We start from the raw sequence: 14,954 nt of genomic DNA, 5'->3' as shown, positions 1-14,954 counted from the left end.
GGTTTGGACTTTAGCTGTCTTTCTTCGTGTGCTTGTTCGCGATCTAGTAGGTACCAGAAAATGGAATGGTTCTCGGCACGTTACAGCTAAGTAGTAGTAATGGGAGAAGTAACTTTGCTTCATACATAACCAACTTTTGGGGAAGGGAGATCAGCCAACGAAATGGCTCTTTATCGAGGATCAAGATCTCTACTAGAGGCGTACATATGAAGTGAGTTTTACAATATCTATTGAGCGTATAATGTTATTTGCAAAAACCCACATAGACAACAACAAATGCTGTAGAGTATATTTTACGTGTGTCTATCACTCTTGCACTTCAAGCACTCAAGTTGATCTTGACGAGTGTTTTCCTGATGGTCATTAGTTAGAAGGAAAATTCTATACATCATATTACCATCTCATTAAGTAAGATGTGACACATTTATCATTATTAAATGATTATTTATTGTATGTTTTTTTATCATCCAATGGTAATAAATGAGCCACATCTTATTTAATAAGATGAAAATAGGATGAGAGTGTGGTATATAGAATTATTCCAGTCAGAATCGTTGTAAGTAATGGACCGGCACAGTCTCTTTATAGCTAATCATAAATTCTAAGTGCTAAGCAGATAATGAGCAATAATACACACAACACATTTTTACAACAATGTTGTAATAGCACCTAAAGTGGTTAGGAGATTTGAGTAGGAGCTGCGGAATATATAATCTGGTTAATTTGTTTGTCTGGCACAACTAACTTGCTTCCAAATTAGTTGATTTATGGTATCGGGTTGACTAAGTTGACCTTCTCGTGTTCGACTAAGTTGACTTATTTATTTACAACACATGATGTCACCCCATTTTTCGACCATGTAGTGTCAATAGCTCGTCAGTCTTACATAATCATGTCCACAGTATATAGCTTTGAAGCAAATTGAAAGCTATTACTTCTTATGAAGAAGATTTCCAGAAGTTCTGACCGAATTTGAGAGCCTCAAGTGGAAGAGAGAGAAATACATGAAGTAGTTCCTACAACATTTATTGTTGCCCAAGTGAAAAAATTCGAACAAGATTAAATAAGCAATAAATGTTATACGACCCATTTCATTTGTCTATCTTTATTCTACTCGAGACCCTAAAATTTGGACAAGAACTTAGAAGCACCTTGATCCTTATTTCTTGTGAGCCAAGTGTTTGATTAGGTCTCGTAGAGGTTGTTCATGCCTTATGTTCTCAACCCACCTCGCTTTGATTCGGACTTGCTCAATGGCTTGCCTCAAATTCATATCAAAAGAAGGACGCTTGCGGCTTTCAAAAAATGCTTCTATCTCATCTGCCTTTTCATTGCTGCAGAACTGCCAGATGACAAAATTCGAGTCAGTCTATTTGTTTTGAGAGTCACTTAATTATGATGGCTACACCAAAACATAACTACACGACATCTCATAGGTGCTTTTAAATGAGTAGATATATATGCACCGACATAGATGACTCAATTACATCATTCAATTCAGTACTAATCTCCAGACTCTACAGTTTTAAGTCCAAGTGCTTGTAAAAGGGAGGGGTGGGAACGATGAGGCCCACGAGTAACTCCAAACTCACCCCAAAAGGAGTACTCTGACTAGCAGATAGCTCAAACATTAATAAAGAACTATGCATCATAGTGTTTTCTTGGCCATAATTAAGTAATTTGAGAGTGATCCTTTGGCAGTGAAGAAGTTCATCGTAAGATTAACCACCAAACTTGTAAATGTGGTTTTTTAAATGAGGAACACACCCTTCAGAAGTGATATATTCTCAAATAATAAATGAATCTGAATCTTTATTATAGCACATTTGGTCCATGCCTCTCTGAAGGGTATAGGCGGACGGTAGGCAACATGACCGCAACCCAACTAAGCTTATCAATATATAATAGTTGACCAAATCAATCTGCACAGAATTTCTACTGACCTAATCAGCAAATGGATCATAGAAAACTGCATTTATGAAAATGAGACGTAAAGATGCAGCACATGTACCACTGCTATTCAAGGAGGCCAAATTTCTTACCAAAGTGATAACACGCTGAATTAAATGGTGGATTAGCATTCCGTCACCACCATATTTGTTGGAGATCAACTCCCAATTTTCCTGCATCATCACCGAATAAACAAGACTTGCCAAATTGTAAAATTCAGAGGGAAACCTTCAATAACATTCGATATTACTAGTTACTTCCTATCTCTCATTTTTGTAATATTTTTCCCAAGAATGTCACCAATTGGACACACTCCCAATTATTTCATGAATCCCAATATGATAATAATTGTCAGAGTAAGAATCAACATGACGAAGTTGCCCAGAGATGCATACCTTCAACCATCTCCATGCTACTTCACCGCCTTCCAAGCTTATTCCAGCTAGCACGTAAGTGGCATCTTGATCCCGAACCTGAATGGATAGTGAGATAAAGTAGAGTAATGCTAAATACAGTCCAAAGGTGTGCATGCCACGCCCAGTCCCTTTGAAAAAAAGTGAGGCCCACCATGAAAAAGTGAATTTTTTCATGTGGGTCTCAGGTGTGCCCCACTTTTTTTCCAAGGGATTGTGCGGGTTGCACACCCTAAGACTGCACAAATCATAAGACAGTAAGACCAGCAAGGAAGATGAAGCCATTAAGAACCATAATTTAGTAGGCACGATGTAATACCTCATCAGACAACATGAAGTTCAGAACCTCAAGGACTATATTTGGGTCTGGACAAGATGCAATAGAACCTGTATAAGGCCCAAAGGAACAAATTAAATCTATGCGACTTTCACTCACAAAAGAGACAGGATAGTGGATTTTCAGACTCCACGTTCAGTCCAAATGTTACTAAATCTTACATAAGACCTGTTCTTTCTCCTGTACAGTATTCGCCTCTTTATAAACATTCAATAGGGACTCAAACCCATTCCTGTTCGTGGTGCTAGTGTTCATCATTACAGCAATGTAAGCAGCCTGCAGAGCATACAATACAGCATCTCAACTTCAGATGGACTCCTTGGAATGAGAAAGTGATTTAGATTTACAGGGCAACCTGTTACCCTTTTAGTGTCAGCTGAAAGGAGTGGAGTATTTCTATCATCCAAAAATGCCTGAAAGCGCCGTATTGCTTCCTTGTGAGTGTTATCATGGCCAAAAGTAGACAAGGCCAAAAGGACTTCTCCTCTTAGTAGTGCACTTAAATGACTCTCTCCAGAAATTGATTCCCAGCCAGACTTTCTATATAAAGAACATAGAAAAATATGACAATAAATAGAATGTGATGCTAGGGAGACTGCAAAAATCAGACAAGGTTACGAAGATATTCATTTTTGATAGCTTGATATTTGAAAAACTCAGCTTAATGGCAATGCAAAATTGCAAGGAACCACAAGGATATTTCTTTTCAGTTTTTCCGTGCCGGCAGTAATTATGCATACACCTTACACTAACATTTCATTAAAATGAGGTTTCAATCGTCGTCCTGCGACCAATGGGTTGGAATGAAGATGACTATAAGTAATACATTTAATTTTTCTTACTCTGAGGAAAACAGGAGAAGATTCATGAAAAATTGTTTCAACTCATTCACTAGATCTGGGATGGCATCAACTGAGATCTGCACAACTTTATAACATACCTGTAGCATATGTCACTTAATAAGTTCTGGTAAATAATTGGTGTACATGGTAACATCATCAAGACACAGAAGTTACCATACGTCAATGAGTTTCAACAGCACAACAAAATCAAGCTCTTTCCTGTATGCATCCATCAAGGAAAGTAACAATGAGAGTGATTGTTTGCAAGCCATACATAGAGCATATGCATCATCCAAAATTCCTGAAAATGAGATTTAAACATAGTTATAAGCTATTTTGACTGTTTGCGCATGGTCAATTTTGCAACAAAAATAGAGATGAACCACCTAGTAAAGGAATTGAATATAAATGAGGTAATATGCATTAACATGCTATTTGGTTCATTCATGCGTATTTAAAAGTGGATTGGGAGAGAGAGAGAGAGAGAGAGAGAGAGAGAGAGAGAGAGAGAGAGAGAGAGAGAGAGAGAGAGAGAGAGAGAGAGAGAGAGAGCAAGTATGTAGCCTTAAGTCGGCCAAACTCTAGTCACACAGATGCCGCCTTGGTGTGACACCCACCCAATGAACCAGGCACCAAACTCTCAAATTCATCATGGTTCACCCTCGGTGATCAGTTGTCAATGAATACAGCATGCTGGTACGACACTAGATCAGTTATTAATTAATCGTTGGATGTGGTACACACCGAACTTATCTATTTCTGACAAGTAATTTCCCTCCACGGCTTTCCTAAGCCGGGCTGCCAGCTTGTCTTCATATTCAACCCTGTAGAAACCACTCTGATCAATGTTAACCTTGACCCATAAATGTTCATCACAATTCTCTTCATTCTTTTCCTTGAATGAGCTTGAATTTTCATCTGAAGAATGGACGAATTCAGATATATCCAATTCCCCAAACCTCGTTTCCAGAGGGAGAGTCTTGAGCCTGTCATATGACCCAATGGACAAGGTTATTGGAACAGTCCATATTCTGTCATCATGCAAACCAGATGACAAGAATTGCGACTGCAGATCCAAAAACTGTGTCAGAGTTCCCGAGATAATAAATATGGTCAAAGATAAAGATGAATGTTTGGCTGCTAATCAATGATTAGACCTGTTCAAACTCCAAAATGTTATCTCTGGATTTTACAGAGATAACTGGATATCCCTTTTGCTTTGTCCAAGCTTCCATCATTGAGTTGACTTGCACACCAGATTCCTCTGAAAGAATGCTCCATAAATCTTCAGTCTTTGCATTTTTTCCAGCATATCTTTTTATGTATGAACTTAAAGATTTCTGGTTTGAATAAGAAGTCACGGCATTAAGGATGTAATTTAGCCAACTTAGATTTCAATCCACTTGTTGCACAGTAAAATGATCACATTCAAGTAGAAGCAACTAAAATGAGTGAGTGCATACTATAAAATATGCTCCATAACTTCAGCCATTTTTGTTAATCAATTTAAGCAGGCAGTTTTTTAATTATCTAAAAAACCTCCCACTCGACATCAACTTCTGGGATGACTAAGATTCTCATTTTCCCCGAAAATGTGATATTAAGGTCTCCAGCACCAAGAAAATGAGAGAATTGGAGACATTGTTGATAATAACCAGAGAATAAGGGTAAGAGCAAGCTTCCAACATGACTAATATAATAGATACAATGCACGGGTTGATTTTCAAAGCAAAACAACTCTGGTTTCTAACACATTCATAGATACCCACCTACAGCATGGAGTTTTGACCCAGAAAAAGACTTAAGAAGAATTTACATGGCAATAGCATCCTGAGTAAAACCCTAAGGACCAACAAATTTTTTAGGCCACCCACTGATCAGAGAGACAGTAGCATTATAAGCATAAAATATAATCAGACAAGAAAATGAAAGTCTTGAGGTTTATAAAGTGGCAGACATTTTCAATAAAAGTTTTCCAAACAAATGGTGTTAAGCCATAAATTCCAAATAGTAACTACGAAAATATTGTCCACCAATGCTCGAAATGTGACTATGAAAATATGGAATCATTCTTTGGCCCTCCATCCAAACAGAACCCGACACTACAAGTTAAGAACATGAATTATCACCTGGAACATATGATCACCAAGATAACCCTGCAACATTCGAATGACAGCAGATCCCTTATTGTAGCTGATATCATCGGCTACTTCTAGTATGGAACGAGCATGATGTACCTCCACCTGAAAATATGAAAATCAGCATGTGAAGAACATATCTGGGTTATTAGCATAATTTAAGAAGATATAACAGATTTGATGCTTAATTCTTCGGAGTTGGATTACAAGAGATTTCCATAACTGTCACCCCCCCTTCTTCTAGGTAGTACTCAACACACGTGCATATGTATGCCTGCACATACATACAATGAGCTGACAATTTGTCACTAACTGTACTTTGGTGACACTTAGTGCACTGTGAAAATCGAGTCAGGAGGCAAATCCCAGAAGCAGTTTTCGTTATTTTTATCACTGAATTCACTAATAAGTTTTGAACTTAATATGCACAAGTGATGTATTAGCAGGAAGTTTTAGCTTGAGGATTTACTATGCTTTACCTCAATTGGATGTGATTGTTCCAGTGCATCCACACGTAGGCCATAAGTTGTTAGTTTAAGAAACTGAGTCCATATTTTCCACTCTGGAAATATGATGTCAGTGGCCATATAACTTACCTGGAAATTTAAGATTGAATAGAGATACAAACATTTCAAAATTGAATCCAGTGTAATGCTCAGCAAGTGGTAGATATAATATAAGACAACTGCAATGTACCCATGTTGCAAATCCCTCATTAAGCCATAAATGAGTCCACCACTCCATTGTTACCAGATTGCCAAACCAATGATGGGCCACTTCATGTGACACAACAATTACGAGCTGAGAAAACAAGATGATGATTCAAAGAACATATACAAGTATTAAAGAGATAAATAAAGAATTATTCTTCTTACTTTTATGGTTTTATTGAAATAGATTCCTTGGTTTCCAGATTTTTTTCTCATTGCCTTTGCTCCCTAAACCCTTTATTGTTTGGCCGAGTCAAGCAATCATCAATATGTTCTAATCTAGGAAAGGGGAAATGGATATAAAGTCATATAAATTAAAAAGAAAAGACCGGTTTGAACTTTCATTTCTTGACTAGCAAGAGCCTCTAGGACTGATAGTTGATTAACTATTTTTAGGCAGCATCAAACTGCAAAAGAGAAAAATAAGCCAAAAGTTTGTTTAGAAATGTAACTTACACGTTGTTTCCTAGCTGCTGAAGAAAGCAACTCATCGTAAAGTAGCTCATTTTCACGGTATGTGATCAACCCGTGATTCTCCATAGCCCCACCAGCAAATTCAGGGACGGCAACCATATCCAGTTTTGGAAGTGGGAAAGGAGTTGAGAAGTACCTAAATAAGGCCCAAAAGCTGGTTTGAGTAGCATTATCACTGCAGATAACATAAACACTCTTCTCCCAACCCCAAAAAGAGAACGCTTAGCAGTCTTTTTATTCCTTGTCACCTACACCATGATAGATACACAGGTTCTCCAGAGCAGTCTTTGTGGATTAGGAATTTTTTGAAAAGAATCCATGCTGGAGTTGGATCAGGTCTTTGATTTGGGTACAGTCATATAATTCAGAGAAGATAAATTGTTCCTTCATGTTTACCAATGAATTGAGATAAAAAGGGAGGAAAATAAATCCATTATGTTTTGGCATGCAAGAAGTACCGAAAATTTCACCATCCCTTTAACGTAAGCATAGGCCAAACACTATCATTTCTAATTTGATTGTACCACTATTTTCTGTTGAATTAATTATAATAAGCCTATCTCGGTAATAACAATATTGAAAAACATAGAATGTACAAGAAGAAAACAGTGAAATTACTTTGCAAATATATCGAGTGACTTTACAGCAACATCTAAAGCAAACTTCCCTTTATCACTCTTTCCAACAGGACAATATGCACGAACCTTAATCCCTGTATGCACAGAGCAATAGCTCATAACAACATTGTTATTTCTATTTTGGGAGTAAGACTATGCCATATATGCCTACCATCAGCTGTCATTTCTTCAATATAATCAAAGGCACCAACAACAACAGCCACCAAATAGGTTGACATGATTGGAGATTCCTCAAAGTAAACAGTCCTGATATTTCCTTCAAGATTTTCATCGGCAATTGGCATATTAGACAAAGCTGTCAAGTCTGATGGCACATCTAGTGTTATCTTGAATGTGGCCTGTAAAGAATGACAGAGCAGCAAAGAGAAATTTTTAGTTTTTCAAGGTAAATTAAACAACAAAAAACATAATCACTTACTTACGAACAAACATGACTACCCAATTCATAAAAAAAAAAAAAAACACACACGCACCTGATGCTTGTTTCTTTCATAACAAGTCAACAAGAATATTTTTTTTTCTCCTTAAAACAGATCATAAGTGTCATTTATAATTCTTGATATTCTACCTGTGTTCCAAAAAGCAGGCAAATACTAATTACAAAAGAAGCATGAAAATAAGACAGTAAAACAGCCATGTCTGCCTTTTTCTCAACTCTCTGTGCGACACCCATGTGCCCCATACCAAACCATTTCGTGCAGCCCACCAGAGAGAGGGAGAAGCATTCCTCCTCTTTCTCTCCACCACCCTCTCAAACCAGCTCTCCCTTTTCTCTTTTTTCTCTATCCTCACTTCTCCCTAATTTTTGTCCAGACAAAAATCACTAGATCTGCCACTGTGCAACGAACTGACACCACTACAGTTCCATATCGATCCAATGCACCTTGCCCTACTGCAGCCTCCATGTCTCATGGAGATTGCTGTAGAGGTTCTTGGAGGTCCTCTCACTGGACTGCTAACTCAAACCACTTATAGGTGACCCTTCTCCTGGCCAATATCACAATCATTGGCCAAGAATACATGAGATCAGAATCACTCTGCTGGTCCTAATTTATTGTTTTGCATGCCTGTTTTGTCTTATTTCAGTTCTTTAGCACCATGGTTTGAATCTTCGGGGCGATTGTAGGGATCCTAGGCCCCACTGTTTTACCTAGGAATGTATACATAATATACTAACTTGTCCAGAAAAGAAAGGATTAAGAAAGTAAATAATTTCAAGGCAAGAAGAAATTTTTAATTACGCATACCTTAAGAGCAGGCTCATCCCAGCAAGGAAAGCACCGCCTTGCCTCCACAGCTTCAAACTGAGTGGCTGCCATATTCTTCTTCACCCCACCATCCATATAGGTACTGTTAAGAAAAGGTTAATTCATAGCATGAATATATTACTTCAGGTTTGGTTCATCCCAATCCGTGCATCTCCATGATTCATTAATGTGGTTGTTTCAGGTCGTGCTTAATTCGTGGAATTGTTGTGCATTTGATCATTATCAATAGTGATTTAGAATTCAAAATTTCCACTTTCTTTTCTTTTCCCTGATATTCTTAGGTACCAAACAGAGGAAGGGCTCCAAATATTACAAAAAGGTCACTGAAAATTAACCATGTCATCTCAGAGCCCTAACAAGAAAAGGAGAAAAATATTTTGCATCGAAGTTGGGAAAAAAAAAAAAGAGCATACCATTTATAGAAACCAATCAAGTGCTCGTTAAGGGCCGCAGAAAACTCAATCCACAAAACTCCTTCACCAATATTAAGCAACTCATTAAAAACCAGCACCAGTATCTCATCATCACCCTCCAAAACAACATCACACGACCTATATGTCTGCAAAAATTAAGAAACAAACATCTATTAAAAACCCAAAAAAAATCCATAGGACCGTCATCATAGAGAGCAAGAGTTAGATTAGTTGTAACTTGGTTATTGGAGTCAGTGAACCGGACTTCCTGGATAACAATTTCGAGAGCATTTAGGACGAGGAACTTTGTATCTTCGATGATGTTAAGGCTAACTTGGACGGTACCAGAAAAAGTACAAGCCGAGAGGTCGGGTTTGAGAAAAAGATCATAGCGTTTTGGGATAGCGAATTTTGGCAGCCTTGTTTGGCCTTTGAATTGCTCCCAGCTCCGTTTCGTCTCCATTTTACACCTCCAAATTCACTCTTCTCAGTTCTCAATCTGTTTTGGTATCCTTACCAAAGTGCAAGGCGGAAGCTTTTAGCGGTGATAAGTTGATAACCTTTTTGTATCCGCACTTCAATCGTATGCACCAATAATATCTCTATCTCTATCCATATATGAGAGCTGTCACGAGTTACTTCCCGGGTTTCCAAACATGAGAGCTGTCCGTTGACTGTTCTCACGTCACATGGTTGCTGTCGCTTTCCATTTTGTTTGAAGGAGGAGACAACGTATTTTATATATTTAAAAAAAAATTATTACTTTTTATTTATTTTATTTTTATTAAATTAATTAAATTGTTCTCCGTATTATTTATACATCACATATTTATTTAAAAATTATTTAAAAACTAAAAAAAATTAAAATAAATATAATGAATAGAGATGATGATAATAATAATGTCGTTGCTCACAAGGCAGCTTGAAGCTTGTCTTTCAACACTCATGAATAAGAATAAGCCGAAGAAATCGTATGACACTTCTCTCAGTTTCATCTCTTTTGGCAGGATGTTAACATCTTAAACAACCATAGGTACATCCCTTGAAAAGCATGCGCCGACTGATAATCAATAGAACTCAGCAAAGCTAATAACTTTTGTGCCAAACCGCAGCCATTTTTTTCCTTTTTTTTTGGCCTGCTAGATAATTCTTTGATCGTTGCATTGACAACAGGGAAGAAGATCATAACGGGATTGTGATCAAGATTAAAGTACTTCTCCCACCACTTGTGGGTAGACATTTTAATGCGATTTGTAAAAACTGCTAGTTGTAGAAATTTGCTTCGATAAAGCCCAAAATAGACATATTTCACCCAAGGAACGTAAAAATCCTAGATCCCAACCAGTTAAACAAAAGCTAGAAAACAACTAGAAATGCTCATTGAAGTACATAAATGCTGAAATAGTGGGAAATCATTTGTCCTGCAGAGCAATGAAGTCAACAGCAAAAGCACACTACAAAACAATGCAGAGTATGCTCTGACATATAGAAAGGCAACTAAACACTCGAAGAAGATAAAAAAGCTCACCAACAGAAATGTCGTCGTATAATTAAAACGGCAGTTCGGAGTTATCCAAAATTGACTATGAAATGCTTGTCCAGCAAACAACATATTCTGTGTTCTAAGCATTTTCTTGTCCTACAGCGAAGCATCCACGAAGAAGATCACAGGTAAAATGACATGAGCAAAACTTACAATGCTCACAATCAGGCCTAGTGATTGGGTGCCTTGCAGTTGCTCAGCAAATTCTTCTTCAAAACATCCATAACCGACCCAAAATCCGCCTTAACCTGGACTGGTGGATTTGCCAGCCGGCAAGTCATATCCTTGATATTCATGGAGTGGTAATCGATCTTCGACTGCGTGAACTTCAACCCGTGTGCCGTGCTAACCACCACCGTCCGATCTGTCGGCCCTATCGCCCCACTATTCCTTAGCTTAATCAAGGCCGTCAACGCCACCCCAGTATGAGGACAGATAAACATCCCGGTCGAATCCGCCTGCGCCATTGCGTCCATCAGTTCCTCCTCTGTCGCCTCCTCGACGATCCCATTAGAATTCCTGAGTGCATATACCGCTCTATCAATCGAAACTGGATCCCCGATTTGAATGGCGGACGCAAACGTGGAGTTCGCCTTTACGGGCTTGAAGTCTTTCCACCCCGATTGGTAATGCAAGTAAAGAGGGTTCGCATTCGCCGCCTGAGCACAAACAAGTCTGGGAATCCTATCAACCAGCCCTAACTCCTTACACATATGGAACCCTTTGTAAAATGCATATATATTTCCGAGATTTCCGCCCGGAACTATAACCCAATCGGGTACGTTCCAATCAAACTGTTGCAAGATCTCAATCGCAGCGGTTTTTTGACCCTCTAATCGCAAACTATTCAACGAATTCGCTAAATAAATCGGCAATTCGGCAGTTACCTCCCGAATTAACTGCATACAGCCGTCGAAATCTGTGTCGAGGCTCAAGACGAATGCACCGTTTGCAATTGGTTGAACCAGCTGAGCGATTGAGATTCGATTAGCGGGCAAGAAGACAATGGACGGGATTCCAGCAGCGGCGCAATATGCTGAGAGAGCGGCGGAGGTGTCTCCGGTAGAGGCACATCCGACGCCGACGACCGGGCGTTTCATTTTGCGGAGACGATTGACTTGGCTAACCAGCACGGTCATGCCCAGATCCTTGAAACTCCCAGTGTGGCTGATCCCGCAGTGTTTTACCCAGAGATCGTTCATTCCCAGAAACTGTTTCCCGAAACGCTCGGCCCAGAATAAGTTGGAGTTGCCCTCGAATGCGCTGATGATGTCGTCGCTGTCGATCTCGGGGAGGACCCACTCCTTCTTGGACCAGACGCCGGAGCCGTAGGGCCAGGTAGTCTTGCCAACTCGGGAGTCGAAGAGTTCACGCCAGTATATTCCGTCGTAGTTTTTCAGTGCGTCCATGTCGTGCTGGACGTCGAGGAGGCCGCCGGATCGGGAGCGGTAGACGATCTCATCGAGGGAGTAGGACTCGGTGGAGTGGGAAGAGTCTGCGTTGAATGGGACGTACTTGGCGGAGAAGCGGTGGGAGTGGGTGGGGTTATTCCGGCGGGCTTCATCGCGGATGTTTTCGTCGGCGGGGCGGCGGGGTTTGGAGACTACTGGCTTCGGCGGGGTTGATGGAGAGGGGGTAGAGGGAGCGGACGCTTTGATTTGAACGAAATGGGATTTGACGAAGTGGGATTTGGGAGGAGAGGTTTTGGGTTTGAGGGAGATATGAGAGGATTGAGAGAGAGAGATGGAGAAGGGGGCCATTGGAGTGGGGGCGGCTCTTCGATACTTTCCGAGTGAGCGAGGCGAACGGTTTATAAAGAGGGTTTGAGGAGACGTGGTGAGCCGTCGTTGTTTGGAGGCTTTGGGTTTTATTAACAGTACGATGTTGGCTGCGTACATTGAATCTTAGGCCCCGTATGAACTTGGACTTAGATTAGTCCAGTCAGTTTAACTGTGCCAGTTTAGTGAAGTATTTTGAGCATATTTTATTATTTATTATTTTATATTATTATTTATTTTTTTATTTTTTTTACTACTTGAAAAATATCCAAAATTATCTTAATATTCAGACGCAGCCTTAGTCTAATATTTAAATATCTAAATTTCAAATCATTAAATATTTCTTAACTCAAGATTCAAAACTTCTTTATAATCCTTTTTAATTTAATATATCTTTACACACGAGACTCGTAATATTTATTAACTTCTCATAAATACATTTTAATTTTTAAATACGTATAAATTCATCTTAAAACATTCTCAATGGAATAATCAAAGTTAAATAATACTTTTGATTAATGTGAGATAAGTTTTAACTTTTCGCTATTCCATTAACATAAATCCCACATTGGAGTAGCTATTTTTTATTACATAATAATAAAATAATATAAGATAAATTTTAATTTAATTATTCATATCAAATTTTCATATTAAATTATCTATTTATTCATTATACAGTAATAAAATAATTAATAATTAAAAAATATTTAATATTTTTAATCATATATTAATTTATTTTATTTGAATTGTATACGGTAGATTTTTCATGCAAACATTGGTTGGAGTTGAGTGGAATGATGAAGGAAATGATGAAAATAAATAATGGATAAAATAAACATTTAATGAAGTTACAGTAGCAAGTAAATTTGGAAATAGTTTTGGCATTTACTGTAACTAAAATCTAAATATTTGGATGAAAAATGTTTGGATTTCATCAAATCCATTATGATGGTATTTTGGGATCTAATTGATAAATAGGGGATGGATTTAGCATTTGGTTAATCCATTGAGAATACTCTTAGGTGAGTCCCATGAAACCCATTCCACTATCTTAACTTAATATTATTCATAAAAAATCGAATTTATCTTAACTCAGCTCAACATCTAAATAGGTCTTAATAAGTGCATTTGATGATTCAAACCACATAATATATGCACGAAGAGAATTACAATTTTGGAGTTTTTTTTTTTTTTAAGAAATAATGAGTGAGGAGTTTTATTTTATAAATTATTTTAAAATAAATAATTTGTATGATTTTAATATGTATCTAGCATTATTATTATAAAAATCATAATCTCGCTCTATTATAGCTAAATTCAATAATATGTGTATATGTATTTCATCCAGAATGACGTCTATTGAATGTTTATGAAAGCATATTTTTGGGTGTGGCACCATTAAATTCTCAAAATACATAGACCCCTTTTGCCTTCTCAGTAAGATTGATAACAAGGTCACTTTGAAAATAGATAATCATAAAGATAATTAATAACTATAACTCAACTTCTCAACATACATCCAACACGATTTTCCAATTAAAAGAAGACTAAAGTCCAATAAAACCAATATAGATGAACAACTACATAAAAATGAGAATTTTAAAATCATATTCCAACATATAATATAACAAACGTCATTATCATAATAATTAGATTTAATTCGTTAAGGAACAAGTGTAACTTGAAATTATATAGGTTACATGGATTGATAGCTAGTTAAATAAGTTGACATGTAATCAATTTATATATCACATAATTTATACGCATCAAATTGAGTTAATTTGATCTGATTTTAAGTATAATGTATTAAAAAATAACCTTTTAATCTCACATATCTCGCATGTTGTATAAAAAATTGTCAACCCTATACGTAACACATTTTTGAAATTATTTTTAAAAAAGTAATTATCTTTATCATAAAAAATAGACTAACCTTGAAAAAAATGGAGAGAAAAGAAAAACACGTGATTGAGGATAATATTAGTATAGGGAGGATTTGAGTTGGGCTTGTTTGGTGATGGAACTGAATCCTTTGAACATGGGCCAAATCCAGCAAGGGACCCACATTTTGTGTCCAACCCCAACATATTCAACTTCAATTTGACCGAAGTCAAGTTCGTATGGCAAAAAGTGATTTAACATGTTACAAAAAGCTCGTACTAGAGGATCATAACTTGTCAATGTTGCCATTATTTATGTAGATATAAATTATACAACATATTTATTATTTATTATTTCCTGATTATTTGTTTACAACCTGAAATCCTAAGTTATTATCATTGAAATTATTTATAAAAAAAATACTCCAATCGCACAACTCAAATAAATTTTGGACTGCAATCAAGCGTTGCTTGGGGGTGATATAATTAGTTTTTTTTTTTTTTTTTTTGTTGCCTTTCTAATAAAAGTTTTTCTCTATCGTTTTTTCTAAAGGTTTTATTTATTTTATT

At 37.3% G+C, this 14,954-nt stretch overlaps 2 protein-coding genes across 5 annotated transcripts; both read right to left on the bottom strand.

Moving 5' to 3' along the window:
• Positions 1-801: 801 nt before the first annotated feature.
• On the bottom strand, positions 802-9,838 carry LOC122300928 (aminopeptidase M1-like). 4 transcript variants are annotated; one of them, XM_043111924.1, is made up of 21 exons: positions 9,422-9,824; positions 9,184-9,329; positions 8,750-8,852; positions 7,654-7,840; positions 7,483-7,576; positions 6,847-7,000; positions 6,377-6,481; positions 6,160-6,276; positions 5,904-5,954; positions 5,672-5,785; positions 4,700-4,882; positions 4,287-4,608; positions 3,722-3,843; positions 3,543-3,640; positions 3,063-3,240; positions 2,862-2,976; positions 2,683-2,750; positions 2,346-2,423; positions 2,043-2,123; positions 1,152-1,342; positions 802-1,016 (listed from the first exon to the last, which is right to left on the bottom strand). In XM_043111924.1, the coding sequence occupies exons 1-20, from the start codon at positions 9,644-9,646 to the stop codon at positions 1,160-1,162; spliced, it is 2,724 nt and encodes a 907-aa protein (XP_042967858.1). In that variant the 5' UTR covers positions 9,647-9,824; the 3' UTR covers positions 802-1,016; positions 1,152-1,159. The 4 variants fall into 4 exon arrangements, 3 of the variants coding, with proteins under 3 accessions (XP_042967858.1, XP_042967857.1, XP_042967859.1); XM_043111923.1 differs by having other exon boundaries at positions 802-1,342; positions 9,422-9,818; XM_043111925.1 differs by lacking the exon at positions 5,904-5,954 and having other exon boundaries at positions 802-1,342; positions 9,422-9,810.
• A 702-nt stretch (positions 9,839-10,540) lies between these two features.
• On the bottom strand, positions 10,541-12,528 carry LOC122300930 (threonine synthase, chloroplastic-like). Its single transcript, XM_043111927.1, has one exon. It carries the CDS (start codon positions 12,484-12,486, stop codon positions 10,897-10,899), a length of 1,590 nt encoding a protein of 529 aa, XP_042967861.1. The 5' UTR covers positions 12,487-12,528; the 3' UTR covers positions 10,541-10,896.
• Between the last annotated feature and the right edge of the window lie 2,426 nt (positions 12,529-14,954).

Source organism: Carya illinoinensis, chromosome 2 (assembly GCF_018687715.1).
Source record: "Carya illinoinensis cultivar Pawnee chromosome 2, C.illinoinensisPawnee_v1, whole genome shotgun sequence".
Classification (NCBI taxonomy): Eukaryota; Viridiplantae; Streptophyta; class Magnoliopsida; order Fagales; family Juglandaceae; genus Carya; species Carya illinoinensis.
Note: the sequence above shows the minus strand (reverse complement) of the source record. Positions and strands in the feature narration are given on the sequence as shown.